The sequence below is a fragment of the Epinephelus moara genome, chromosome 4 (genome assembly GCF_006386435.1).
Source record: "Epinephelus moara isolate mb chromosome 4, YSFRI_EMoa_1.0, whole genome shotgun sequence".
NCBI lineage: Eukaryota > Metazoa > Chordata > Actinopteri > Perciformes > Serranidae > Epinephelus > Epinephelus moara.
In genome coordinates, this window is record NC_065509.1 from 26,982,560 (window position 1) to 27,009,334 (window position 26,775).

General features: G+C 40.1%; 1 protein-coding gene across 2 annotated transcripts in view; it reads left to right on the forward strand.

Annotated features, from left to right (window-relative positions):
- Positions 1 to 9,579: 9,579 nt before the first annotated feature.
- Positions 9,580 to 26,775, forward strand: part of lnx2b (ligand of numb-protein X 2b) — a 28,440-nt gene continuing 11,244 nt past the window's right edge. The window contains exons 1-4 of one of the 2 annotated variants that reach the window (XM_050042157.1): positions 9,580 to 9,842; positions 17,500 to 18,088; positions 20,850 to 21,043; positions 25,114 to 25,313. In XM_050042157.1, the coding sequence (XP_049898114.1) occupies positions 17,682 to 18,088; positions 20,850 to 21,043; positions 25,114 to 25,313 (801 nt within the window). In that variant the 5' untranslated portion in view covers positions 9,580 to 9,842; positions 17,500 to 17,681. Of the gene's footprint in view, positions 9,843 to 15,738; positions 15,989 to 17,499; positions 18,089 to 20,849; positions 21,044 to 25,113; positions 25,314 to 26,775 lie in introns of those variants that run through there. The other variant, XM_050042158.1, reaches the window with a different exon arrangement.

Below are 26,775 nucleotides of genomic sequence, written 5' to 3' on the forward strand. Positions count from 1 at the left end.
CATCCACATCAAAGGCCTCAGTCTGTTTGATATGCAGCCCCCACACCTTGATCCGAGCCATGTTACAGGTAGAGGGGAGGAGCAGTCCATTGAGAAGCGAGAGGGTCATGTGGCTGCTCCCCTCAGCCCTGGCTCGAGGGTAGTTGACCCAGACGAAGGGTCTGGTGGTGTCTCTTGTTCCCTAGGGAGCTATTGCCTCTTACACCCATCACTAGACACATTATTTATTGGGTGGCCTATTGATTACATGCTTTTAAGGAATATTCACAGGAATTCAGAGCAGTAATCACAAAATAGGAAACAACTTAAAGATAAGAATTATGACAATGTTAACTGAGGTAAAGGCAGAGTTGTGTGGTAACTGATGGCCGGCTCGGGGAAAGGCCAGAGAGGTCAGTTACCTGAATACATCCCGCCAGACTCATCTTGATTTCTGTGTAGGCCAGGGGTCAGGTTAAACAGTAGTTTGATTGAATGGCTGTTCACAGGCCAGTGTGAAATGCCAGCTCTATTGCAATGTGGGAGTGGGAAGGAGGGGGTTTCTCTGGCCTTTGTGTGGCCCGCGGTCTTAGAGCACGGACCCATTGTTAAAGGCTGACCAGCCAGCCCCTCAGACTCTCCTTTGCCCTGCTTTGTCTCGAGGAGCGTGACCATTTCCTTCATCCAGGTCAGGGCAGGGTCGTGACTTTGGACACCAGTCCTCCTGTCTGTCTGCTTGGCCCGCATACTCATAAATTCATACAACGCTCAGACAGATGCAGAGCTGTCACACGTCAGCGTTGAAATGGAGCTGTGTCAGAGCAGGTTTGGAACTGAGAAGATGACAGCTAAATGATCAGGTGTCTTTTGATTCAAATTCACAGGAGTGTGAGCCAAAATTATACCGACAACCATAGGTGTAGATTTCCAGGGGGACGCAGGGGACACGTACTGCTCAATTTTCAGAGCGTATCCATTTGTCCGCCCCAATAAAAACATGAAAGTAGCAGAGGACTTTTACTTGGACAGAATTCAAGGCATTTACACCATAAATTGAGGCAATAAAGGCACAAATTGGTGCATAAAAATTCACCAGAATGCAGGAAATGAAATGTTTGATGCTCAAAATGTTCATGTGAAGGGCCCCCAAATCCACTGTTCCCCCACCAGCGTTGAACAAACCATCCACCCTTTCCTACAACACTAAAAATAAAATAATAAAGCAAGACTAACATTGTTTTTTTTTTCTTTTGCACATGTAGACACCTAAAGGTCCAGTCTGTAGGATTTAGGGGCATCTATTGGTAGAAATGGTATATTATGACCACAACTATGTCTTCATTTGTTTATAGTCACCTGAAAGTGAGAATCATTTCCTTTCTGTGCCCTTAGAATGAGCAGTTTATATCTACATACAGAATGAGTCCGCCATGTTGTCTTCAGTTGGCCATAACTGACAAACCAAACACTGGCTCTGGATAGGACCATTCACGTTTTTGTGTTTGCGCGTCAGCCACCACAGTTATCCTATACGCTTGGCACACTTGAGAAGTTTCAGGTTTTTCCATCTCACCACTAGAGCCCCTAAAAGCAACACAGTAGATCTTTAAACTGATCTACCAGTAGTCAACACATATTTATGATCAATAAAATTTGCGTGGCGAGAGATGTCTCACTTGTGCCTATTTTGCGAGTGTGTAAAACCCAGTACCACGTGCACAGAGTTGAGATAACCTCTTTACTGCCCTGAAGTGTCCGAGTTATGCAACTGTGAAGTTTTAGAAGAGTGGACAGTACCCTCCTTCTGTCCCGAGGCTGGACCTGCCTTATCACGGCCTGGCCATCACGGTGATAAGAAGAGGAAAGGCCAAAGGGCCATAAGGAACAGTGTGCTCGGTCCAGGTCAACAGTGTGAGGAGGCTGCACTCAAAGGGGAGGGAAGGCGGACAAGAATATTATCTGATAAGAATCACCGAGGTCTTTTGATCTCGCAGGGGCTGATCCTGGGCTACAGGGTGTCATGCTGGGCGGACGAGCAGAATGACACGGCAGGTACAAACAAGCGAGGCCTTGAAGATCATCTGGGGCTAAGCATATTTACACAGGGAAGACAAGGAAGACTCTCCTGATGCACAAACACACAGGCTTGTTGCCCTTGCTGTAGCAGCCTTCTTAACACATTTAGCCTCTAGTTTTTAACCAGAAAGCACAAATAATGTTTCATTTTCTGATATTATTAAGTGACCTGCATCTGTTTTGAGATGAAGCCATGATCAAATGACTGAGAGCTGACTGAAGAGAAGCTCAAATGTGGTCTGCTGTGGTTTTGTCCCCTACGTCACTGATTAAAAGCTGTCATGTGGAGGCCAGACAGGACCTGGGGCTGCAGTGCAAGCTGTGGCCTGAACCAAATGCCTCGCTGTCTTGCCCAGGGTAAGATGGAGGAGGGATTTTTTTAGCCTGTAGTGGCCAGAGGGGAGGTTAGCAAGCTGCTGCAGAGTTAACGTGTCCTTGGTTTCCCCTTAGCAACAGTTAAAAACAAAAGAGCAGACACATGTAGTTGGATCTAAAGCCTTTCTCTCTTTTACAAAACAAGGCCTAGTGATGTGTAGAACTCAGAAGGTAAAGGAAAGTTTGATTATATTCTATATCTTTTAAAACTGTCAACAAATTTGACAGAAAAGACTGCTGTCTTAGAGTGCTGTCTTATTCCACTGTGCCATAGACCTACAAAACTATTAAAAAACACATGAGCCCCACCATTGCAGTGGCTGACATGTAGGCACTGTAGTTGATTTTGAGTCAGTCCCTGCTGCAGTAAATGCTCACCAGAGCACCAAATGTGTACTAATCCACAGCTGAAAATAGCTCCCAACAAATGTACTATTTGGTCCCCTTTGAGAAATGTTCACTACAAACTAGAATGCCCTGCTCTTTTGGGAATTTATTTAGCTCTGGGAAACAGAGAAATGATTCTCTAATGTTATCCATAAAGTAATATTTTTCTCATTTCTTCTCTTGTTGTCTCATTGAAGAGGTTTTTTTGACCTGTGATGAGGTGAACGGTATTTTTTTATTGTTTTTTTTAGTGATATATACTTAACATGTAGATATGTGTATTGTATGTATGTTTGTGTGTACATATTAATGTTCATGTGTACATAAAATTAAAAAAAGATATGGCCCCTTTTATCTTCAGTGGGAACAAATGGGCTTTTGAGGCTGAATCTGAAAATATTAAAAGACGGACTAATGTAGTGTTGGTTTTGATCTTTCCACTGGGTTTGTTGACAGTAATATATATATAGAATTCTATTAGTATAAGGGTCTATTTTTGGATAATCAGATGATACAACAAAGCCACCCGTTTTTTGTTTTTTAGTGAGAGCCATCTGCCCTGACATTGTTCTTTATTTAGACAAATCGCACCAAGCACCTCATCACAACTTCAAAATAAGGATTATGATTTATTTAAATCTGTCCCTTGGTTGGTTCACATCAAGGCAAAAGACAATGACAGCAAAGTATCAGCAACCTGTTACATCCACGCTCCAATTAAAAGAATTAAGATGTAAGGGGCCTTCATTATCAGCTCTCTCTGAAGGACATCAAAGGCCGAGGTGGAGTGAGAGTGCAGCTGCCCTGACGGTGTGAGTTTCTCCTCTCTCACTCCAGAGGAACTTGTTTGTGTTGAGGATGTTTACTGATCCCAGGAAAGACAAACAGCCTCTTTCTTGTTTGTTGGTACCGCAGCCCAAACAGGGTGTGTGTATACCTGTGTGTGTGTGTGTGTGTGTGTGTGTGTGTGTGTGTGTGTGTGAGAGAGTGAAGCAGAGCTTCAGGATGTACTGTATTGTTATATCAGTGTTTATCTTGTCTCTGTCTTGTCACCCCACTTCCAAGTTTCCCATCAGAAGACGACCAAATTCAACACTGTGAAGAACAATCTGACAAAAAGGAGCAGCAAATGCAAACCAGGAGACAGTCACACACACCAGATGTGTACATGTCATTAATTGTAAGAATTTATTTAAGAACTTATGGCTTTGCTTTAGTCTAATAATCAACTAATTCATTACTCTGCCATGTGCAATCAATCTGCAACAAACTGCCATTAAACTCTTACATTTCTGAGCATCTCAGTTACGATACCTCATCTGAACACATGGTGTCACTCTTTCTCATCTATGCTGACAGAAGCCAGAGGAAGCCCTCAAACTCAGTCCACATTTATCAGCTACATCATGCTGTCAGGTTGTTGTAAACAATGTTTTTAGGACACTACATCTCACTCTGACAGTCAAAAGTATAACCATGAAATATAAGCACCTCATGTGATTTGTTTGGAGGACTCGGAAGTTACAGCTGTCTGGATTTTTAGGTGTTTAGTTACATTTAAAATGTTAAAATTACATGAGCAGAACAAGAATGATGTACATTGTGTTTAGGTTTTTCCTTATCTGAATCAAGGATGTCATATGTTGCACAGATTGTAAAAGCCTTTGAGGGACATTTATGATTTTAGACTATCTAAATAAAATAAAAAATGGTACTCATAGGTGTAGATTTGACAAAATGAAAGACATTTACACCATTACTGATGCAAAAAAAGCACATACTGGTGCATAAATTCCCCCAGATACAGGAAATTAAGTGTCTGATGCTTCAAATTTTCTGACACAGGACCCCAAACCCCCCGTTTCATCTGTGTGTCCCGTCAGTGTTGACACTGTACTGTAAAATCTTTTCATAGCCCTAACATTCAAATGTATCCCTTTATAAAAAGACATTTTTATGTAATTGTTTGGTGTATGATACAGTGAATTTAGTGCGTATATTATTGTTACATTTAGGTAGGAGGTAAGGCGAGAAATTATTCCGCTTCCCATTAATCCTATAATCCAGTTTATACTGTAGCTTCAGCTCCCGGCTGTCTTATGAAATACAGACCAGTTGACATCTGTATTGCCACAATGGAGTGTCTCATTCTTTGGTCTTGTATCAGCAAATGTCACTTTGTATTGAGGTTTCCTACCACGGCTATAAATCCTGGGGGAAACAGGCTTTCACAGAGAAGTTTTATGGCACGGAGACTTCCCTTCCCTTCTGCAGGGGGTATGGTGCTTTACACCGTGTGTTGGTGTGTCACAGTCCTTTTAACTGGCTACGTCCCCAAACCATTAGTATTTTTCTGTGCAGCGTCATTCAGGTGTTTACTCAGAGATGTTTTGATGAGACAGGAAGTATGGAATGCAGGCTGGTATGAAACAAAGATGTGATAAACTAATTCAGATGTTTCCATCTGTGTTTACTGAGGCCTGAATGCAGCAGTGGAAGAAGTATATAGATCTTTTTCTTCAGTAAACGTAACAATACTAAGGTGTCAAAATACACTGAGCTCTTTGAAATGGACCATTTTACTTTTGAAACTTCAGGTATGTTTTTGTTGATATTTTTGTGTCAGCTGACAACATTTTGATAGAAGGATATGGAGTATTTTTAGATCATGGTCTTTCTATTTTTACTTCTGAAGAGGATGTGCATACATCTTCCACCTCCGAAACTGTATTTTGAATGTGGGATAAACAGAAGAAAACATGCTGCAGAGATAAGTTATTGTTTTAATCAGCAGTGGAGGAAGTACTCCGACCTTCCACTTAAGTAAACGCAGCTATACTACAGTGTAAAATACTCAGTCGGGAGTAAAAGTCCTGCATTAAAGTACAAAAGTAAAGGGCAGCGTAGTAGCTCAGTGGGTAGAGCTGGTGTCCCATGTACAAAGGCAATGTCCTTGCCACAGTGGCCTCGGGCTCGGCTCCAGCCCATGGCCCTTTGCTGTGTGTCATCCCCTCTCTCTCCCCCCTTCACGCTTAATCTGTCCTGTCCAATAAAGGCATAAAACAGCCCCCCTCCCCACCTCCCAAAAAAGTACAAAAGCATTAGCATCATACTTTAGGTGACATAAGTGAACATACTCGTTATGTGGAATGACCCATGTCAGAACAAAATGTATAATATCAGCAGGTAAGCATCACTGATTGTTGCAACTGGTAAAAGTTGGGGCTAATTTCATCAACTTTAGGCCATACTGCCGATTATCACAGGCTGACGTCAAGTAATTTTAGACACTTTTTGGTACATGACCAGGAAAAACATCAAAACTCTGATTATCTTGAATGTTACTTTAAGAACTTTTTATGGATCTCTGTTATAATTCTATGTAGAAAATATGCTGCCAGGTAAAATAATTTAGAAACTTAGGACATTCACTCCTGTGACATGTTCAGGTAAAATGGGACAGTCAAGTTTGTTTGTGTTTTAAATGATTAAATCCATTTATTAGTTCAGTCATTGATTCATTAAATCATTGATGTAACCTGTGGCTACTCATTAAAAAAGATTGTCCAACTTTTCTGCCGTGCTTTCCCTGTTCTCTTTGCTGCCTGTTGCTTTGGTGCCACATCGTCTACAATGGACATGTGTGTTTGTGCTTGCATGTGTGTAACAATTACAGCTTATTCTGGACTTTTTCATCTGACATGGACTCACTACATCATCTTAACTAGTTTTTAGGTGACAAAAATAATATAAATGTCTGTAATAGGCTAGAATAGGGTGACACACAATAGCATAAGTCATTATTTTATGGCACACTGAAGCCTAAAAACATTCTGATTTCACCTCAAAAGTCCCATTTTAATTTTTTGGGACAGAAAATTATGCTCACTCGAGACCATTACCATAAAAAGTAAAGTGTATTCTGAAAATATTTTGATTATAAGTCAAACAGTTAATATAATGCAACACCTTACAACCATATTGTTGTTATACCTGTACTGCTTTGGCTGTAGTGCTCTGGGACCAGTGGATTTTTGAATCTTTGGTGTATCCTTACAAGTTATCTCAGACCAATAAGAATGATTGTTTCATGTAAAGCACATTTGTAGTAACAATGCAATAACACGTTTGATGATTAGCGGCTAATATTTAAAGAGCACAAGATGAAAATCCCTATGTGTCACAATACGCTGACTTCACCCCTATGAGCAATACTATCATGTAAAAATACCCGACTCTTTAACAAGTAAAACTCCTGCATTCAATATATAATTTCATCAGTGGCAGAGGAAGTTTTCAGATCCTTTACTGGAGTAAAAATAGAAACACCGTCATCTAAAAATACTCCATGCTGATGACACAAAAACATTATCAACAAAATGTACCTTATATAATGTAACTTATATAATTTATTGATCTATTGGAGCATGAATTATAGAAGGATATTAGTGGTGCATTCATGTGTTCATCACTTTAATGCCGCAGCTGGTTACGGTGGAGCTAATTTACCGCTGGACAGCTTAACCTGTAATAATATATTGTTATTTATTAATTGATATCTAAACCTACACAGTAACTAAAGCTGTCTAAGAAATGTGGTGGATAAAAAATACAACATTTGCCTCTGAAATGTAGTGAAGTAGAAGTATAAAGTGGCATAAAGTGGAAATACTCAAGTACAAGTATCTAAAACTTGTACTTAACAACAATACTTGAGTAAATGTACTTAGTTACTTTCCACCATTGCTTTAATGACTGAAGACTTGATTACAGTTGTACAGTCAGATAAATACTGAGCCAATTACGATATACATTACTAGTTTAACAGCAAAACACTGCACCAATTTACAGAAACATTTCACCTGTATATGGGCATTGTATGTTGTCGCTTTATATATGATGATGATGTTGTCCAGTGTTGAGTCTCTGTTTAATCATGTGATGAGACGATATGTGCACTGACTCATGTGTACATGGTTCTATGTTTATTTTTTACCTTTCTTTGCTCATCTTTGTTGTACTTTGTTTTTTGCTGTATGTGTATTTCTGTCTTCCTGTAAATTGTGTGTAAGCACATAGAAATCAACTTAAGGGCGCAGTCAGATTCCTTGTATGTGTACGTAATAAAGCTGATTCTGATATTTTACAAACTCAACTTATATGGTTTATGTATGAATTCTTAACCTGAGAAATAGCTAGTGACCAATGCTGTCAAATAAATGTAAAAGAGTAAAAAGTACAATATTTGTTGTTGAAATGCAGTGGAACTGAAATTTAAAGTAAATCTTAAAGTTAACTTAGGTGGAAGTGCCTCAAAATTGTGCTGAAGTAGAGTAAGCTACTTGAGTAAACTTGAGTACTTGATAATCATACATGGATGATATGTATTGCTATGTGCTTTTGTGTTATGTATATATATATATATGTGTGTGTGTGTGTGTGTGTGTGTGTGTGTGTGTGTGTGTGTGTGTGTATCTTTGTATATCTTTGTTCATCTTTGTTGTCCTGTAGAGGATAAAAAATACATTTGCCTCTGAAATGTAGTTGAGTAGATATATAAAGGAGCATAAATGACTGAAGACCTGGTTACAATTGTACAACTGTTATGTCTGTCAGTACATAGAGAGCCACTTAAGACCACAGTCAAATTTCAGTCAATCTTCTACTATTTCTACTACTTAATAAACCTGATTCTGATCATTTACAAACTCCTACTCCTCCTGAGAAATAGTTAGTAACCATGTTGTTGAATAAATGTAGCAGAGTAAAAAATGCAGTGGAACTTAAATTTAAAGTAAAGCTTACAGTTAAATTAAGGTGCAAATGCCTCAAAATAGTGCTTAAGTTCAGTAGGCTACTTGAGTAAACTTGAGTACTTAACATTTCAGTAATAAATGTTGCTAATAGACTAAACAACAAAGTTATTCAGCCATAACTTAATCAAACAAGGGCTTGAGGTACAGAAAAAACTAAAAATTATATATGCACCTTTTTTATCCACTTGTATAGACATAGATCTACATTTGTTGTACATACAATACAATTTCTTCAATGGAAGAAGTACTCAGATCCTTTTCTGAAGTAAAAACAGAAATACTCCATGTCCTGCACTCAAAATGTTGTCAGCTGATGACACAAAAATATTATCAACAAAATGCACCTGAAGTGTCATAAGCAAAATGGTCCACTTCAAAATCATATGTAGGCATATATATGTGATATAATTTCTTAATTTATCTCTAGAATTGATTAAAAGTAGTAGTGTATTCATGTGTTCATCGCTTTGATGTTGCGGCTAGTACAGGTGGAGCCCATTTAATGCTGGATATCTTGATCTATAATAATATATCATCATTTATCAGTTTATCTAAATCTGCACAGTAACTAAAGCTGTCAGAGCAATGTAATGGATAAAAAAAATACACAGTTTGCCTCTGAAATATAGTTGAGTACAAGTATAAAGTGGCATAAAGTGGAAATACTTAAGTACAAGTAGCCCCCCTCAAAATTGTATTGAAGTAAGTCATGTACTTGAGTAAAAAGTGGATTCCACCACTGTTTTTAATGTGCTATTCTATCCTGCATGCAAATATTAATATTTGGTGGTTATTTCATTGCAGAGTGGTGAGCAGTTTCTGATATGTGGCTGTAAAAAGAAATGCATGACTGTATTAATGTACACCTACAGTAACAGAGCAGCAGTGTGTGTGTGTGTACACCTGCATGGACTGCCTCCTGTGCTGCACGGCTCCTGGCTGCTCACAAGTATGTTTGGTCGAAACTGGGAAAGTCGCCCAGTCCTCTCCTGTAGGTTGGACTACACCTGGGACACGGGGCTGCCGGGATAACTCACCGACAGCAGCACTGCGGTAAAACACACCAGAAAGCCTCGGCGGTGTGTCTGCTGTCCCGTGTGTCTGTAGGGAGCTGCTTTTATATAAATCCATAATTCAGTGAGTTCACAGCCATCTCTTTGTCTTAGCTAGCGACACGTTAGCTGCTTCCGGAAAACAACCTTCACACAGGTAAGGCGAGTTTCGGTCTCCACTTGAGCTAATTCTGTCCGTGTGTGTACAAATACACCAAACAAAGCTGCTTCACCCTTTACTCGGCGTTTAAAGCTCGTGTGTAATGGTTAAATAAAGACGTGTTAGGGCAGATATTCACTCAGAAAAGTGAGTTTCCCGAGCTCAAGGTGTGTAGCAGTTAGCGCCTTCTCAGCAGGTTATGAGCCCAAGGTGAAGCCATGTCAGTGTAACGGCTGTATTAACCGTCATACCGTCCATGAAGGCTAACTTTTATTACCTCCTCTGTCATTTGGGTCTGTCACATCGTGCTGTAGTGATTAGGAGCAAAGCAGCAGTCACAGGCTGACAGGGAGAGGGGGCTCTGAGTTATTTATGGTCCCAGAGACAGCACACACATCCAGGCAGGGGAGTGAAGTGAGTACAAATGTCCTTGTTGCTGTTGTTCAGCAGCTTTTACATGTATAATATCACAACTGTGTACAGTTTTGAGTGTACTTTACATGAGTATTTCCCTTAATGCTCCATCTCAAAAGGAAATATTATATATTTTTTACTGTACTACAGTTATATGATTACCTACAAAACATATAATAACTTTAAAGAAATATGATAAGCCTGTATTTGATTGCCAGATGTTAAATTTGTTTGTTGCAGCAGCACAAAGGACAAAAATAAACACCCCAGAGAGAGTAAAACATAAATAGTACAAAGGATACAGGCTAAAATAAGAATAGAAGTAAAAATAGAAACTACACAAGAGCAATTGAAGATGCATTTTCAAGGCAAGAGTCAGTAAGTCAGTTTTGTAAATGGCATACATCAGACTTGAATATAATATGGTGATAATGATGCTTAGTGATGTCTATTAACATGGGCATATGATAATAATGTAATATATGATGTAGTAATAGAGTATAACATGATATAGTACAGTGATGTAACACAGAGTATCAAACAAAGTACAATATAGTATAGTATAAAACAGTGGTTCCCAACCGGTGTTGTTCCCAAGTGACTTACTAATGTATCAGCACACTTAATTTTTAATTACAGTGCATTTCCAGCACAGAGCTTTTATTTTGAAGTGCCGTTTCTTGCTGTAGAGCGAGTAAATAACGCAGAGTTACTTAACAGAGACAGCAAACTAGCTTGAGACATGGTCAAACACAAGTATGACGCTGAATATATTAAACTGTGTGGACCTTGAACTAATGACTGAGGAGAGGTCTGGACACCGTGGCTGAACCAGTTGGGAACCACTGATATAAAACACATTTACAAATCAGATACATTTTTATAGATTATACTTCCCAACAGTACATGTAAGAGTTCAGGTGTGTCTCCACCTCAGCCAGCTACAACATTACAGTGCTGCTTTGCTTTCATATTAGTGCTTTATCAATAACATTACTGTAGTTAAATACAGACCGTCACTCTGACAGGAGCTGTTCTGCATATTGAGGTCATATCTTACACCTATGAAAGTTAAGGCACTTTGAGTGAGTACTTCTTTCATCACTGGTAAACATGGGAAGAAATTTGGCACAAAAAAATGCTAAAATTGGCTGTCATTTACGCCGCATTTCTGCTCAGCTTGACTTAATATTTTGTTTTTTCCCATTATCCAAAGTTTTGGATAGTACCTCGTAGTTTTTGGTACCACCTTGGTTGAGGTTCCAAGTGAAAAGGCGGAGTTAAAACATTGCAGATCACAGATTGGTCAGACACAATTATCACTAATGTGTGGCGGGACATCCTGCACAAACTTGCCATTTTGAAATAGGCAAGCTGCCGTCAATAGCAACCAGATTTTTTATATACTTGACCATATCTGATCTGATAAAATGGCAGCCTGCAAAATTACATACGCTGCAATGTAAAATTGACGAAGTGCAGACATTCCTCTGTGAGGTTACTTATGAAAGGATTCAGCGAGTGTCGTGCTGAAGATGACGTCACCGCAGTTTCACGCAGTGTCGCTTTGGTAATCAGTTCAGAATCCCATCTACACTGAGGGGATACTGTAGAACGAAATAAAGAAAAGCACCTGATACCAAAAGTGAGCCGAGTAGAGTTTAGTCGAACCGAACCACGCAGTGGAAATGAGACTGAGATCATGTGCAGGTATGCAGTTACTTCACAGATCTGCCTTCAAACTGACTCGTTTTGTACTTGAGTAGTTTTCAACAAGCGTAATCCGACATCCACTAATATAGTCAAGCAAAAGTACTCCTGTTTTACCAAAGTATTTTAGTATTTTATACTATGTGTAGTTGCTGTTGCAGGTATGCAGACAACAGAGTGTTGAAGCTGAATTGTTGTGATAAAGCAATACAGTGTGAAAGTCACTAAATGCATTTTGTCTGTTTTGGAAAATCCAGATCCCAACCAGCCATGTTTGACCTTTCATCTGTTTTTGAGTAAAATCAATCATCAGCTGAGTGATAACACTCATCTCTGTTTGTGTTGGCTGGTTCAGTGACTTTCACCATAAGAAAATGTGCAGGGGACTTTTGTTTTGGGTTTACTGTTACCTTCTGCCCTTCACGGTGAACACAAAGGCAACATCCGTGTCTGATAATAAGTTAAGAGTGGTGTTTGTTTGGTATGTGCAGGCAGGCTATTGTGCAGTGGGAGGCTCAGCAGCCCTGTGAATATAAGCTTAACTTCAATGTGTGACATGTCGGCGAGACACTGTTCGAAAGTACAAGCTGGAAACAAGTCAGAGTGGAAAACAATCTGGGGAATAATAGTTTGAAATCACTCTCAGATGGGTGTTTTTGTTGTTTGTGTTGTTGATCATTTCGTGCATACAAATATGCAATGCAAATATTGGTTGTATTTAAAGCAGCTTTTTGACTTTGCATGCTGCGTTACATAATGTTCAAACAATGCCTTAAAATAGATTTTATTTCAGTAATAGATGCACGTGTAACTCTAGTGATAAGGAACACGTAATTGGTGCAGCCATAAAAGCGTCATCTTGGACATGTTGGAGCTTTTCACTTGATTATGTCACACTCAGACACTGATGATAAAGAGTCATTTATCTCTGAGTAGTAAACTGATTAATTTTCCAATTCATGTGCTTTTTTTTTTTTTTTTTTTTTGATCTTAGTAGTACCAGACATGCGTAAGTCTGAGGTAGATGTGACACACCTCCGGTCTCATGGACTCATGGGGAAATTATTTGTCTAACAGGGCTTCACCTGCGTCTAATGAAGGTGTGGCAACACATGTGACTCACTCACATCGACCATCAAAGCGAGTGATTCGGCTCGGCTTTGAAGGAACGCCACCACTGGTAATCCGCTGGGAGACTGGAGGATACTGTAGGGCCACAGACATTTCCCTCCAAAGCTTAGACTGTCACATGATTACAAAGCATTTGATTTGGATAAAGGCGTTCCCTCAACAAGGCTGGTCTCATTGAGCAGGGCTCAATACGACCAGTCTAGTGTTGAGCTTTGGTTGGCTGTAAACGTGTAAAAACATATTTCATCCTATCCGTTGCAAAACTGTCTTGTTGTTCTAGTTTTACCAACAAGGCTGGGAATGTTTATTTAAATCTGGGATAACTGAAAAGTAATTTTCTGCTCTAGTGTAGAGTTAGCAGTAATTTGTATCTGTGTAATTGTGCTAGTGATGTTGAAATAGATGAATTAATGATACAACTAGACTTGGGACAATATGAAAATGTCATAACACCATTATCCTGGCCAGAATAATTGTGATTGATGATATTATCGTAATAATCTTATTATAAATATGCTTACAACTGTTAAAAATGGCATTAAAACATACTGGATTCACTTTACCCTACCGAGTCTCTTTATCGTTGGTTGCCCAGCAGTCTGCTAGACACGATATTCACAATTATCCCTATAATGGAAATTCATGATGATCAACCTATTGTGAGGGATTTTCATGGTAATCTGTGATAAAATCTTGTATCATGCCATCCCTATAGATACAAACGTTCTCAAAGAAATTCAAAACTATAGGATTTCCTTTGAAACAGTAGACAACTGAAATGCAAATGAACACATATGTTTTGGAGGACTGTAAATAGGGCTAAGTTTTGGTACTTATAACCCAGTACCAAGCGGTACCGAATTGTCTCCTTTTTTGCGCCATGGGTCTAATCTTGGACCGTCCAGACTCCCTGCTAGATCAGCAAACCTTCTTGTTGCTGAAGTCTCTGGAGCTGCTGTCCTCAGCTAACGGACAGTTCATCGTCTGCCTGGTTAGCATGAGCTAACACAGCAGTAGCTAACATGCTGCATCACAAACTAACACCAACACCAAACTGCTCAACTCCGTCGTTATACCCATTAACCGTTAACTAACATTTGCCATGTGATGGTAACATTTAGCTCTGTCACTGCATGTTTGCAGGCAGACTCGCGTAACTGTCCCCATAGCGAGGCTCACACTCCTGCAGCAACAGCTACAACCTATACAGTCTGTGGTAAGGTGAAGTTGAGGGTGGTGTATTTGATGGAGTTGGCAGTTCAGTGTACAGATTTGCTACCAAGATATTCAAAAGTATGGCTATACCACATGGCACCCATTCACAAGTACCCCATATCAATATCAGTTTAAGGGTACAAGTATCAGTACTACTATCATAATCTTTTAAACAATACCTAGCCCTAACTGCAAGAAATAATTATTTTTATCATTGCTTTTTATGAGTTAGTTAATATTTTAGTCAGAAAATAATTAAAAAATGTCCCACAGCCCAAGGTTACATCTTCAGATTGCCGTTTTTCTGCAACCAACACTCCAAACCCCATAGGTAAAACAGTTTAGAGCTACATCTAACAATTATTTTATCATGAATTTATCAGCCAGATATTTTGTCTATTAATCATTTGGCCAATAAAATTTCAAATATAGTGAAAAATGCTCCCAGAGGTGACGTCTTAAGTCTTACGTGACGTTATTTGTATGACCCAACAGTCCAAAGCCAAAGATACTCACTTTAGATTGATATAAATCATAGACAGCAGCAAAGCCTGCATTTAAATAGCTGTGTGTAGTGAACTGAAATTATTAACCAACCAATCGAATAATTGTCTCTGCACTACACAGTCTCCGTTTCAGAGGATCCCAAGAAATATGAGCACCTGTTATTGATGTCACGCTGTATCCTTGAGAAACATGGAGTTATATACTGCTGTGTCAGTGTGGTGATGGTGGACATTGATAGATGGCTTCAGAGCTAACCACCTTCAGACAACATAAACAGGAGGGTACCAGTAATCTCCAGGGTCGTTGTACGTCTTCCTGTGAGGATGACCTCTGCTCTAATGAAGACATGCTTTATCCTCATTGTAACCCATCGGGTGCTCTCTGTGGTCAGCTGTGACTCCCTGCTCGGGCATGTCACCTTATCACAAAGCAAATAATACGCCTTAGTTAGAAATTGATAAGAAACTGGGAATGTTTTGTTGATAAGAAACCCAGCTGTATGCTTTACTGTAGGGCAGCTTTAATTTTAGTGTACTGTTTATTTTTTGTTTCACATTCTTGCACCGTGTCGTGTTTTTTTAAATAAATGGAGCGCAGCCTGGTTTCTGCTGTGCTTCCCTCGCTGTGCTACAGGATCCATGACCCCTATCCGTTACAGGACGAGGTATCACTTGTACAAAGAAAAGACAAAGAGGGAAAGAAGGCCTGTGTGACCTCAGCCAGTGTGTATGTATGTGGAGAGACGTGTGTGCACATATTTGTGATGGGGTCGTGTGTGTTTGCAATCAGTCGATCAGCTAAGAGTACTTTACCTGTAGTAGTGCAACATCAGCAGTCTGAGCCCCCACCCCCCCTGACACACACATACACACACACACATTCACAGGCATTAACAGAGGCAGAAGGAACACTTTCCGCTCACTCTGCCTAGTTACACCAATTCCCCACTGCATTCCTCACACCGGTGCAGTCAGACCTCATACACATCCACGCTCATGCACACCGATATGTGTCTACAGACACACACACACAGGCATTATTCTGACGGTGTGCTCCTGGAGAGGCAGGGCTCTGGTTTCATTCAGGCTTCAGGCAGCTCCAGGGTTAGAGTCTCGTGTTTGCGTGCAGTGGCTACCGGGTGCTTGACAACAAAGATATCAGCTCGGGTGAGTCACTCCAAGGCAATAACATTGAAGATAAAGCAGTCTTTTTGTGTCTGAAATCTTGGACTGAGGTCACATATAGAAGGAAACTGAATGTAGTGAGTTCATTGTGGTAGCTTATTGTTTTCTTTTTCATGTGTTTTCAATGTTATTCTTTACTGCTTTGTGCACTTAGTCCAAAGTCATGCCTTTTAAGGTGGTATTTGGAGGTGTTTTGTGAATTTCTGTGGCACTTCAGCCTCTCAGACAGCATGAAGTCTTCTGAAGTGCTGCCTGGGAAAGTGCTCAGCTCAAAACTCCTCACTTATTATCATGCAAAAGCCATTTACTTTAACTTAAAGGAGCAGTGTGGAGGATTTAGTGGCATATTTTTCAGTGAGGATTGGAGATTGAACCCAACTGAAACTGAAGCTTCTCACAAAACTTAATGTGTGCTCACCGTGTTTTTTTCTTACATAACTGAAAATCCAGATGTTCAGGAGGTTTTTGCTGGGAGCCAAATTATCTGCAGAGGTCTCATCCTCTACGAAACAAATGGACCTGGTAACAATAACCGGTAAAAACACAGAGCAAAGCAGTTTCCTGATAAAAATCTGTGTTTTTCCACTGCTGTTCAGCTTGTCAGAGAAAGTGCTGCTAACTATGGTGGCTGACGGGAAAAAGTGTACAGCCCTATTTAAAGGCGGTGTTTGTTTTGTCCGTTCTCGGCTACTGTAGAAACATGACAGGGCAGCATGGTGGACTCCGTGAACGAGTACCCACTCCTTATGTAGATATAAACGTCTCATTTTAAGGTAACAAAAACATAGCGATTCTTATTTCCAGGTGATTATACACTAAAGAAAACATACTTATTATATTAACTTCTGTTTTTGCCAATATATCTCCCTAAATCCTACACACACTTCCTGCTCCTAAAAATAATGAGCAATTAATAAATCCATACACGATGCAGTTTATCTTACAAGCTACATTTTATGAGATCTGACTGAACGTATTTGTAATTTAAGATATGTCCTTTTATTTGATTTACTTGTTCATACATGGAGTAAATGGCCAAAAGTTTCTGCAAAGAATGCGATCCTAATCAGCGCTCTCCGTATGAGAGAATTAAAGGAGATTAGGAGCTGCACAAAGGGATGGAGACCACTGCCGATTGGGTGCAAGGGGTCATTAGTGATGGGGGGTTGTGTTTCTGCCCACTTCATTCAAAATTCTTACTCTCGTGTAGTGCCATGCCTTTGTTCCTTCCTATTAGCAGGGGTTTGACTTTAGTCAGTTTTCTCTCGCCTCATTTCACAGAGTTTAGCCCCTTCAGTGTGGAGCATGGTGATTTTTAGCTGAGATGAGAATTCCTTTTGTCCCTCAGGAAACTAGCTGAGAGGAAGCAGCTGCGGCTTGCTGCCATATTGCTGCTGCTCTGTGGATTTGTCATTTCCTGTGGAGCTGGCCAGTACGAATAGGAACAGTCCCAACTTCTGCAGGAGACCTAACTTTGTTTTCTCTTTCAACAGAAAATCACAATGAAGACATGGAGATAACATTTTTGACTCTGGATCGTCAATTCACTTTCACAGTTTGAATGGATTTTAACTTTGGACGCGCAGACATAGACTTATGTACCACCCACAGTTCTTGAGGAGATAAGAGGACGCTTATCATTTCCAGAGAAGTTTGGACTGATCATCTTCAGCCAATGGCTACAACAGAAACCAAAGCTGCCGGCAGCAGTAGCACTCCGGGTCTGTCGTGGGCCCGGGTGTGTAAGGAGTGTGGCCAGGTGCACGATGGCCCGGACAGCCACCTGTACGAGTACCAGGATGATGTGGACGATGAACTGGTTTGTCACATCTGTCTGCAGCCCCTCCTCAGACCTATGGACACCCCTTGTGGCCACACATATTGCTTTCATTGTCTGAGCAACTTCTTGAAAGAGCAGGACTTCTGCCCCGTAGACCGCCTGCGGCTGCAGTTGCATCAATGCCGTCCCTCCAGTTTGCTGGTCAGGAACCTGCTGGACAAGCTGATTGTGATGTGCCCCCACTCCTCAGAGTGTCAGCACCAGATGCAGCGCTGTGAGCTGCAGCCTCACCTGCACAACAGGTAGGACTCTGGATGGGATGCTGGCAGGTCATGACAGCAGTTGCAGTGGATATTGTCAAGCCTTTGCATAAAATGATTGATAACACAGTGTGTTATTTTACATGTTAATGCATCACAACAATCATTAGCAGCCATAAGAAGTAATGTAATCCTGTACAGTGGTTTTGCAAATACTACTTTCTGAACCATCAGCTACCTCTGGTAATACAGTACAGTTTGCTGTAAAAAAGTAACCTCAACTTATATATGATTAAGCTGCAGCAGGGAAAAACCTCACACAGTACAATGCAGACATTTTCACCAACAACAGGCTGATTTACAAAGATTTTAAGGTTAATTCCTGGATGATGAGAGATGAAGAGAGGGGGAGACAATACATCAGTATATTTGGAGTCCTGGATTTCATCAATTTGTCAAGAAGCATGTGAAGGCTTTTAGCAGGGATTCAAGGGATTCGAGGCACGAGTTCAAATTAAGGCCAAGGCTTATAAGGCATATCAGGGAGAACCCAGGATTATATCTGAAGAGCTGTATATTACAGGTAGTACATTATATAACAAGGTGGTTGGCATTTAACCAAAGCAGTGAGCACAGCATAATAATTAATAGCAAGATAACGCTGAATAAAGAAGACATGACAGTGACATATTCCCTCCAGAGTTGAATTACATTGTCTATGAGGTGTTGGACTGAGCCTTACTACAGTTCACTGAGTGGTCATTAAGGGAATAGTTTGACATTTCTAAACAAAACAATCTTTTTTTGAGAGTTAGATAAGAACATTGATATATTTCTCTTACTTGCCAATTTAATATGAAGCTACAGCCTGTTTGCTCAGCAAAAAGACTGAAAACATGTGGAAACGTCCACCTTTTTTTTTGCCTTGTCTGCCTACTTGCACCCTTAAAGGCCTTTACACACCGAGGGGCTTTTTTTAATGTAATTATTTCATACCTCAGTATATTTTATTTGAAGTGACAACTTTTCTTTTCTTAGAATGACTGTCATAAATATTAACAGTAATTAAAACTTTTTTTACCTTAAGGAAAACAATATTCTTACGGTAGTGCACATGTTGAAAAGCCTCTGAGGTTGTCACACATTCAAAATGCAATAAGATGCAAAGAGAAAACAAAACAAAACCGTGTTGTCAAAGCCTAAATGCAACCGGAGCAAATGAGATGAGTGATGAGAAGACAGCAATATGAGTGCGTGAGAGGATGTGAGGCTGTGTAGATACACCAGCATCAACTTGCTGTTGGAGAGAAGAAAGGGCAAGAAAGTGACATTGATAACATCAATATTGCGGAAAATGAGAAAACAGTTTCAAATATTCAGAGTCGATATGTATTGATAAATCGATATTTCTATCAACACTAGTCATGAGTGATTTGAAACAAACGTGAATAGTACACTGTGAAACACTGCCATCATTTTTTTTTTCCAGAACAAGATCAGTTTTTCAGAGCTTTCGCACAGCAAATAAAGGCATCATTACACTGCGCCTATACTTATGAGGATTATGAAACATAGCCTGAACAAAGATGAATCTTTTACTTTTGACAAAGGCAGCACATACCAGACTCACTCCTTCAATCCCTACATTCCACAAAAGCCCTGCACATATAAACTGTGTAACTATCGACCAGAGGGAGCTCAGATTCACTCAGAACATGAAACTCAATAAAATAGCTTACAGTAGTCACAGCTCTACAACAGCTTACTTCAGACAGACACTGCTCTGGGTCAGTAGGATCCTGGTAGTTGTTGCAAATTTGCATCGCTGCCGGCAAATCTATTCACATCAAAATCTTTTATTGAACAAGTGTTGCTACTGATGCAAATTCACATCCCTGCTGGTATGAGTAGTTTTGCTGTGAAATATTCGCAGGCTAGTATTTTGCATTGTTATGTCATTAATTCGCTACCCCTGGCTTGCTTGTACAGTCATGAGGGTGGTATCAATATTCTCAGGTAGCTCTCAGCAAAAAGGTGACAAGTGTTTTTCCCAAAATGTCAAACTATTACTTAAAGTGGAGACATTTGATTGTAAGCAACTGGTAACTGCATACACACACAGTGCGTGGAAACATAAGATCTGAAGTTTAAGTCAAGACAAAAGAAGTCTGACTACTTCTCAGGAATGTAAAATAACTGTCATCAAAACTGATTGTTTCTCCTCTACATGCTCTTTTAAAGGCTGTGTTTTCCCCTTTTTTTAAGGCTGAACCATTCATTCCTGGTAGCTCAGTCTCCCTCTTTGAACACTCTAACTTATAATTATTGAGCTCAAGGCGAGGTGCAGGTCAGTCGATGTGTTTTTCACATGGCCAGTGTGGCGCTTATCTTCAGGCATGACGCAGTCGGTTGTGGGCGGCTCATAGTCCTGCTGCAGCCTCTCTGTGCAAACAATGAGGAGACAAAGTTCAGGGCATGAGGAACAAGCAGCAGTCCCAGCACTCTGACTGACTTAATCAGACTCAACTTCTCACCCAGACACTCTGCAATGCAGTGGAATTGTCTGCTCATCTGCATAGTGCTTCTCTTCCGAAACCTGTGCATAAATACTCTCTTCTTGTGTCCCCTCAAAACACTTTTAGCATCCATTTTCTTTCTCTCCATCTCTGTGTTCATTCATCTCTGGCACACCTTCCATTTCATCATAAAGATTGTGTTCTCTCCAAAAGAGTAAACTCACTGGTCGATCATCAGCCATATCATTCTCTTTACTACTTTCCTTTATGTTCCTGTCTTTCCTCAGATGTCCCGTTTTTAGAAGACTGAGGGAGGAAGCAGAGAAGAGGAAGAGGCCCTCGTGGAATGAGCTAAAGGGGCGTAAGAGTGACGGGGAGTCGTCTGGTGATGCTAAACATTCAGCAACGCTGCCCCGAAATCCCACCAGAGATCAGCCTGAACCTGGGCTCATTAATCCTGCCTATGAAGAAAGTGAGGAAGGTATGGAGTCATTTAACTGTACTAAAAACCACCATTATATTGGCGATTCAATCCCAAGAGTCTGTTTTCTGAACAAACAACAGAGCACAAGTACAGGGACTTCATGTTTTCTTTGTACCTATGTACACACATATATGGTAACTGACCGATCCCCAAGTCACGCCCCAATTAGTTAGTGTAGCTATGTTGGACAAGCTAGAAAAAAAAAAAACATGGCAATGACGGTATCGTCTAGCTGGGCGCTGCTTCAAGAAGCCAAAAGCAAGGACTACAGTATGCGAGGGATATATTCACAAAGGTGTTGTGTATGTCTAAATAAAAAGCACCAAAAGTGAATTCAGAGTGGCCTTTTGGAGATAATACAAACTAAGGAACATTAGCCTTGATTTCTGGCTAACGATGATTCACATCATTGTGAAAATATGTCAGCCAACCAACCTATCTGTCCTTGTTCAGATCTTTTTAATATTACTAGAGACATCTGGAGAAAGCAAATCTGGCTGACATTGGTGATCTGACATTAGGCTAACTCGTTTTGATGTAGCTATGGGTTAACTAGCTAGTTTGCGAGTGTTTTGCTAACATTAGCTATACAATATAATGTGACAGTTCCCCAGCCACATCTTTAAACAATGTTTAAAAGTTTTCTTCTTAATATAGATGAGCCCTGCACATAGCAGAAATAGCTAATAGGAAAGAGGAAAGATGACTGAGGTCCTGCCAAAGCTTGCTCAGCTGTTACTGGAGCACGTAGCAAAAAGGGGCGGGATTTAGTAAATGCTAAAATACCCACTTCTGTGGAAAGAATTTGCAGTAGCAGGCTGGACAAATCCTGTGACACTGAAAAATGTGTCTCACTGTAATAGCAGTGATACTAAACATCCATCCCATAGCCTAAATCTGACCTCCTTATATTTTCCAAAAGTGGCCCCCAGGCAAAGTAAGCTGAGTAACCCTGTCCTAGGCTGAACGGAAATAGTTTCCTTGCTTAGGGTGAAAACCATAATCCCTGTTCCCGTCACCTTCAGTGGGGGTTGGTTGTCGAAAACACCCAGACGAGGATCGCTGATGTTTTTAGCCTGGAGGTTTTGAGGAGCCTGTCACAGGTGAATCATCAGCCAAGTCGTTGAATGTGTAGCCGCTCACAGATGAGGTAACCAGACAGTCTCATCACCAGGAAAAACCCTTACAACAACCTGCAAGCCAGAACCAGGGACCAGAATTCACTGAAACATAGTTGCCAGGCAACTGGTAACCAGTGTCCGCAGAGAAGTTTGTATTGTTGTCACTATAATCTCAATTTTAATCAAATTACTGCTGTATGCCAAGACCGAAGTGAAATACAATGAGCTGTCACTTTTAAATGTACAATTAAGCTTTTTATTTATTGATTTTTGAATTAAATTTTCACATTTATGTAAATGTCAGCACGTTGACTCATCCAGTTTATCCAATCCCTTAAATTCATGCCTTTGTAATGCTTGTTGAACTAAAAAGATTGGTAACATTGTCGAGAAGTCAGCTGTAGCATGTGGATACTTGTGCTGCTGGTGTGTGCACACTAAATCAGTCCCCAGGTTGAGATATTGTATGCACCTCAGTGCGTTAGAAGTATTTTATTGGGATGATTACAAGTTGCTGTGTGCTCTGCCTCACTCCTTTTCTAATCAAGTGTTGCAGTTCGGTGTGTGCTGCTAAAGAGAAAGTCACCTAAAGTTCAAAAACTGGTTATTGTTTGACACGGCATTATGTAATTTAATACATGTCTGTACTGGTGAAGGTGTACTCTAGATAAATAGATAATAGAGTTTTGTGCTGTGTGTGTTCTGCTGGAAGTTAAATGAGAAGATCAATATCTGTGAATGCATTCATTTTTCCATGAGGCTTATTGTCTGTGAGTGATAGCATTAACAAAGACATGAAACATCTCTTTTAAGTTCTTATTACATAATAACCGTGACTTGTTGTCAATATAAAGTAGCAGTAACTCCCTCGGGCTGTTTTAAAAGATAATTTAATTACAACATGGGTCGTATTTTTATAGTTTTAGCCACCATTGCTACAAGTTACAGAAACATTGTTCTCACTAAAGTACGTGTTTAGATCTTGGAAACATGGTGACATCACTACCAAGAAGTCAGGTGGGGCAGGAAACACAAGCAGTCAGATAATCAGAGAAGCTGTAAACAGCACACAGTAGCCACATGACTTACACCACTTTATTTGGTTGGTGAAAGTGAAAGTTATGGCGCCTGAATTGTGTGAAATAAAAACATCCTTGCATGGGAAAGTTGTGTGTCCTGTCCCACAGTTGAACACAGAAGTTAGTCTTTAAAATGTGATAATATTACTTTTTCTTCCACATGAGTGTGACCAACTTTGGAGTTTGTTTAAAACCTGTATGGTTGCCTGAGTGCTCGTTTCTTGCCCTGTTGGAATAATTTGTAGAGATGTTGCACTCCCAGATATAATTAGCTCATAAACTTGCAGTGTTATAACTCCTGATAGGAATGATGGCTGGTGCAGTGACATTTACGATGCTTTCACACCCAACCTGTTTGGTTCAGTTTAAACAAACTCGGGTGTATTTGCCTCATTAGTATGGTTCATTTGGGCTGGTTCAACTGAACTGAGACTGCCTGAAAAGGTGGGTCTGGGTTTGTCTCTAAACAGACTCCGATGGAATTTGTTCATTGTGTAAAAGAAACCATTTTAGCATGACTTAAAAAATGTATAAATCCATCTGCTGATTGTGAAATCCATTTAGGACGCGATCCTATCATTGATCTGTATAGAGTGCTCCAGCAATGAGTCCTAAAACCCATAAATGAGTTTGCATTTTACCACCCACAGTTCCCTGGGTTTTTCGTTAGATGTCTGAAAAAGAGTCTGTGGTTAACACAAGCTTAAGAGACTTTCACATTTTGTTCTATGACATGAAATTCATCATCAGATACCCCACTTGTGAACTTTGAAGCTTCTATGTGTTTAAAGAGGCAGTTGCTAACAAGCGGCCAAGTGAGACTACAGAACGTCATCACGCTGAGCCGCACCAAACACATCTCTACAGTTTTGTTAAAGTGGTGACATTAGGTCATGTGACTATGGTGTAGTTTGTTTATAGCCTAACCTTAGCTGTTTACCTAAGGCGATTGCATTTGGGCTTCAATAATCATGAAAGTGGTGTTTATTTGTGACGATTATCTTGCTGAACAAAACATGTAAATATCATAAACTTTTGGTTACTTCTGAGCTTATTTTCTGTAATAATCCAAAATCCAATGGAAAAATCCAGTTGGCTTTTTGAAAGGGAACCAGTGCCATGCTAATTTTAGCGTCGGCCTACAGAAAAACGTTAACCCTGGAGCACTCTGAGGCTATGTATATAACCTGTTAATGCAAATCATTTGGTTACCATGGTAACACATCTGCATGTCAGTGTTTTCACTGAGTAATAGATCAAAAGCTGTTGAAACTGCTGTGCTTGTACCCAACTCCTTGCACTTTATTAGCCCTGAATCATTACTGTACAAGATGCCTCTTTTTCGTCCTGTCTCTGTTCGTTAGTCATTATTTATAAAATGCGGTTGTATTGCAGTCAAATAATACTAATAATGCTCACAATCAGTGAGCTCTCTGTGACACCAAAGAACATAAATATACACATCTGAAGCATTAAAGTGCTGCATAAATTTATGTCAGTCACCGGAATTTGATTTCCCCACATGATTCCTGATGAAGCAGGATGTCAATCACCAAAACTCTCTAATTAAGGAGTTACCTGTCAGTCTGTATAAGTTCATGTTTACTCCTCTTGGTTTGTTTGTATAAAGTCAGCTTGATCAAGAACCACACCAGAACTAAATTAAACAATGTATAATTTTTTCCTTGTTCTGGACCAAAGAACCAAACTACAGGTGTGAAAGCGCCCTTAAATTAATTACTACATACTGTATGCCTGTCAAGTATTTAAAAGGTGCAGTCAGCCAACAAAAGCCGAGGAGTGGGAGTATTTGCTTCATAAACATTAGTATTTATTCCACTTGGTTGTCTATTCATCTTCCCTCCAGACAACACCCCCCTGCGGTCCAGTCTGGTGGCTGAGGCCAACATGGTGGAGCTGTTCAGAGAGGAGCCAGAGGAGGAGCTGGGCCTTCGCATCGTGGGGGGGAAAGACACACCACTGGGGAACATAGTCATCCAGGAGATTGTCCGGGACTCGCTAGCAGCTCGTGATGGCAGACTGGCCCCGGGGGACCACATCTTAGAGGTGAGCACAATGAATCATCTCCTCTTCAGCATGGGAATTCAGACAAATCCCAGTGGCGAAGCGTGACACAGATCACTTCAGCATATTTTTGCATAAACACTTTGTCATTGCATTCCCATAGTATTGTAAACACAGAGGCTTGTGGCGAGGAATGAGAAAGTTGATATGCAGGTTAAACAAGTTTTAGCTCCATGGTAACAAGGCGTGGTTAAAAATTCTCGGGCCAAACACGTCGGTGTCAGTGTGAGCAGCTTTACCTGACTGTTGTTGTCACTGATTGACTTATCACATTTCTGTGTGAGAGGTGTTCAGACATGAATGGGATTAAAATTTAACCTGTTGTTTTTGAAACAGTTACAGAACCATAGTTACTATGAAACATTGAGATGAGGTTTCTGGTAGTGGTAATCATTTATTGTGCCGCTAATGATTCTTTTCATAATCAGTTAATCTTCTGATAATTTTCTCAATTTATAGATTGATTGTTTGGGCCACAAAACATCAGAAAACAATATCACAGAGCAGGGCTATTCAGTTACAAACTCAATTGGGCTGAACATAAAAACCAGGAAATATAGATGGGCCAGTCGTTTCCAGCAGCCTATTTAAAGCAGTTATTTTCCTTTTGGTAATGACAAATTTCACACAAATTAAATGAACATATTAACAAAATAGAAATGTTCGTCGTTTCACCTTTTGAAATAAAAGGCAACAGTCACATATTTAACCCAGGCACATCACACAGTGCAGGAACACAATAAAAAAGCACTATCAATACATAGAACCATAACAAGTGGCAGTAATAGTGACCACCAGTATCTCCTCCCTCTCTCCCCTCTCTCACACACACACATACAAAGACACACACACCTCACCTCACCTCACCTCACCTCACCTCACCTCACGTCGTTTTAAATGGAGGTCAAGGAAAAGTGTTGAGATTAAGGATGTATTTAAAAATATTTGACCACAGCCCAGGTGTTTAAAAAAGATACTGAGCATGGTCAGAGCTGTTTCACATGACCCTGATTTGTAAAAGATATGATTGGTGGTGTCAATACATCAATCTGTACATCCTACCCAATTCGTACTGTGCATATGTAACTCAACAGAGATGGAAAGAAAGTGAGGCGGCTCACTCTTTGGCTACTTTCAGACACTATATGTAGGGTACATATTTTGTCATATAGCATAAAATCAGATTTATGTAGTCTATGCTGGGCCACTCGGAACTTGCTCCTGGGTCAGATGTGGCTCGCCAGGCTGCCAGTTGAATAGGCCTGTCATAAAGCTCAATGTGACGTCATCAAATGTCTTGTTTTGACTTACAATGTAAGACCTTAAAAAGCCACAAAATCTTTAATTTGAGAACCTGGAGTCAACAAATGTTTGGCATGTTTGCTTGAAAGATTACAAGCAATTAATTGATTATCAAAGTAGTTGCAATTCAGTTTCTTTCAAT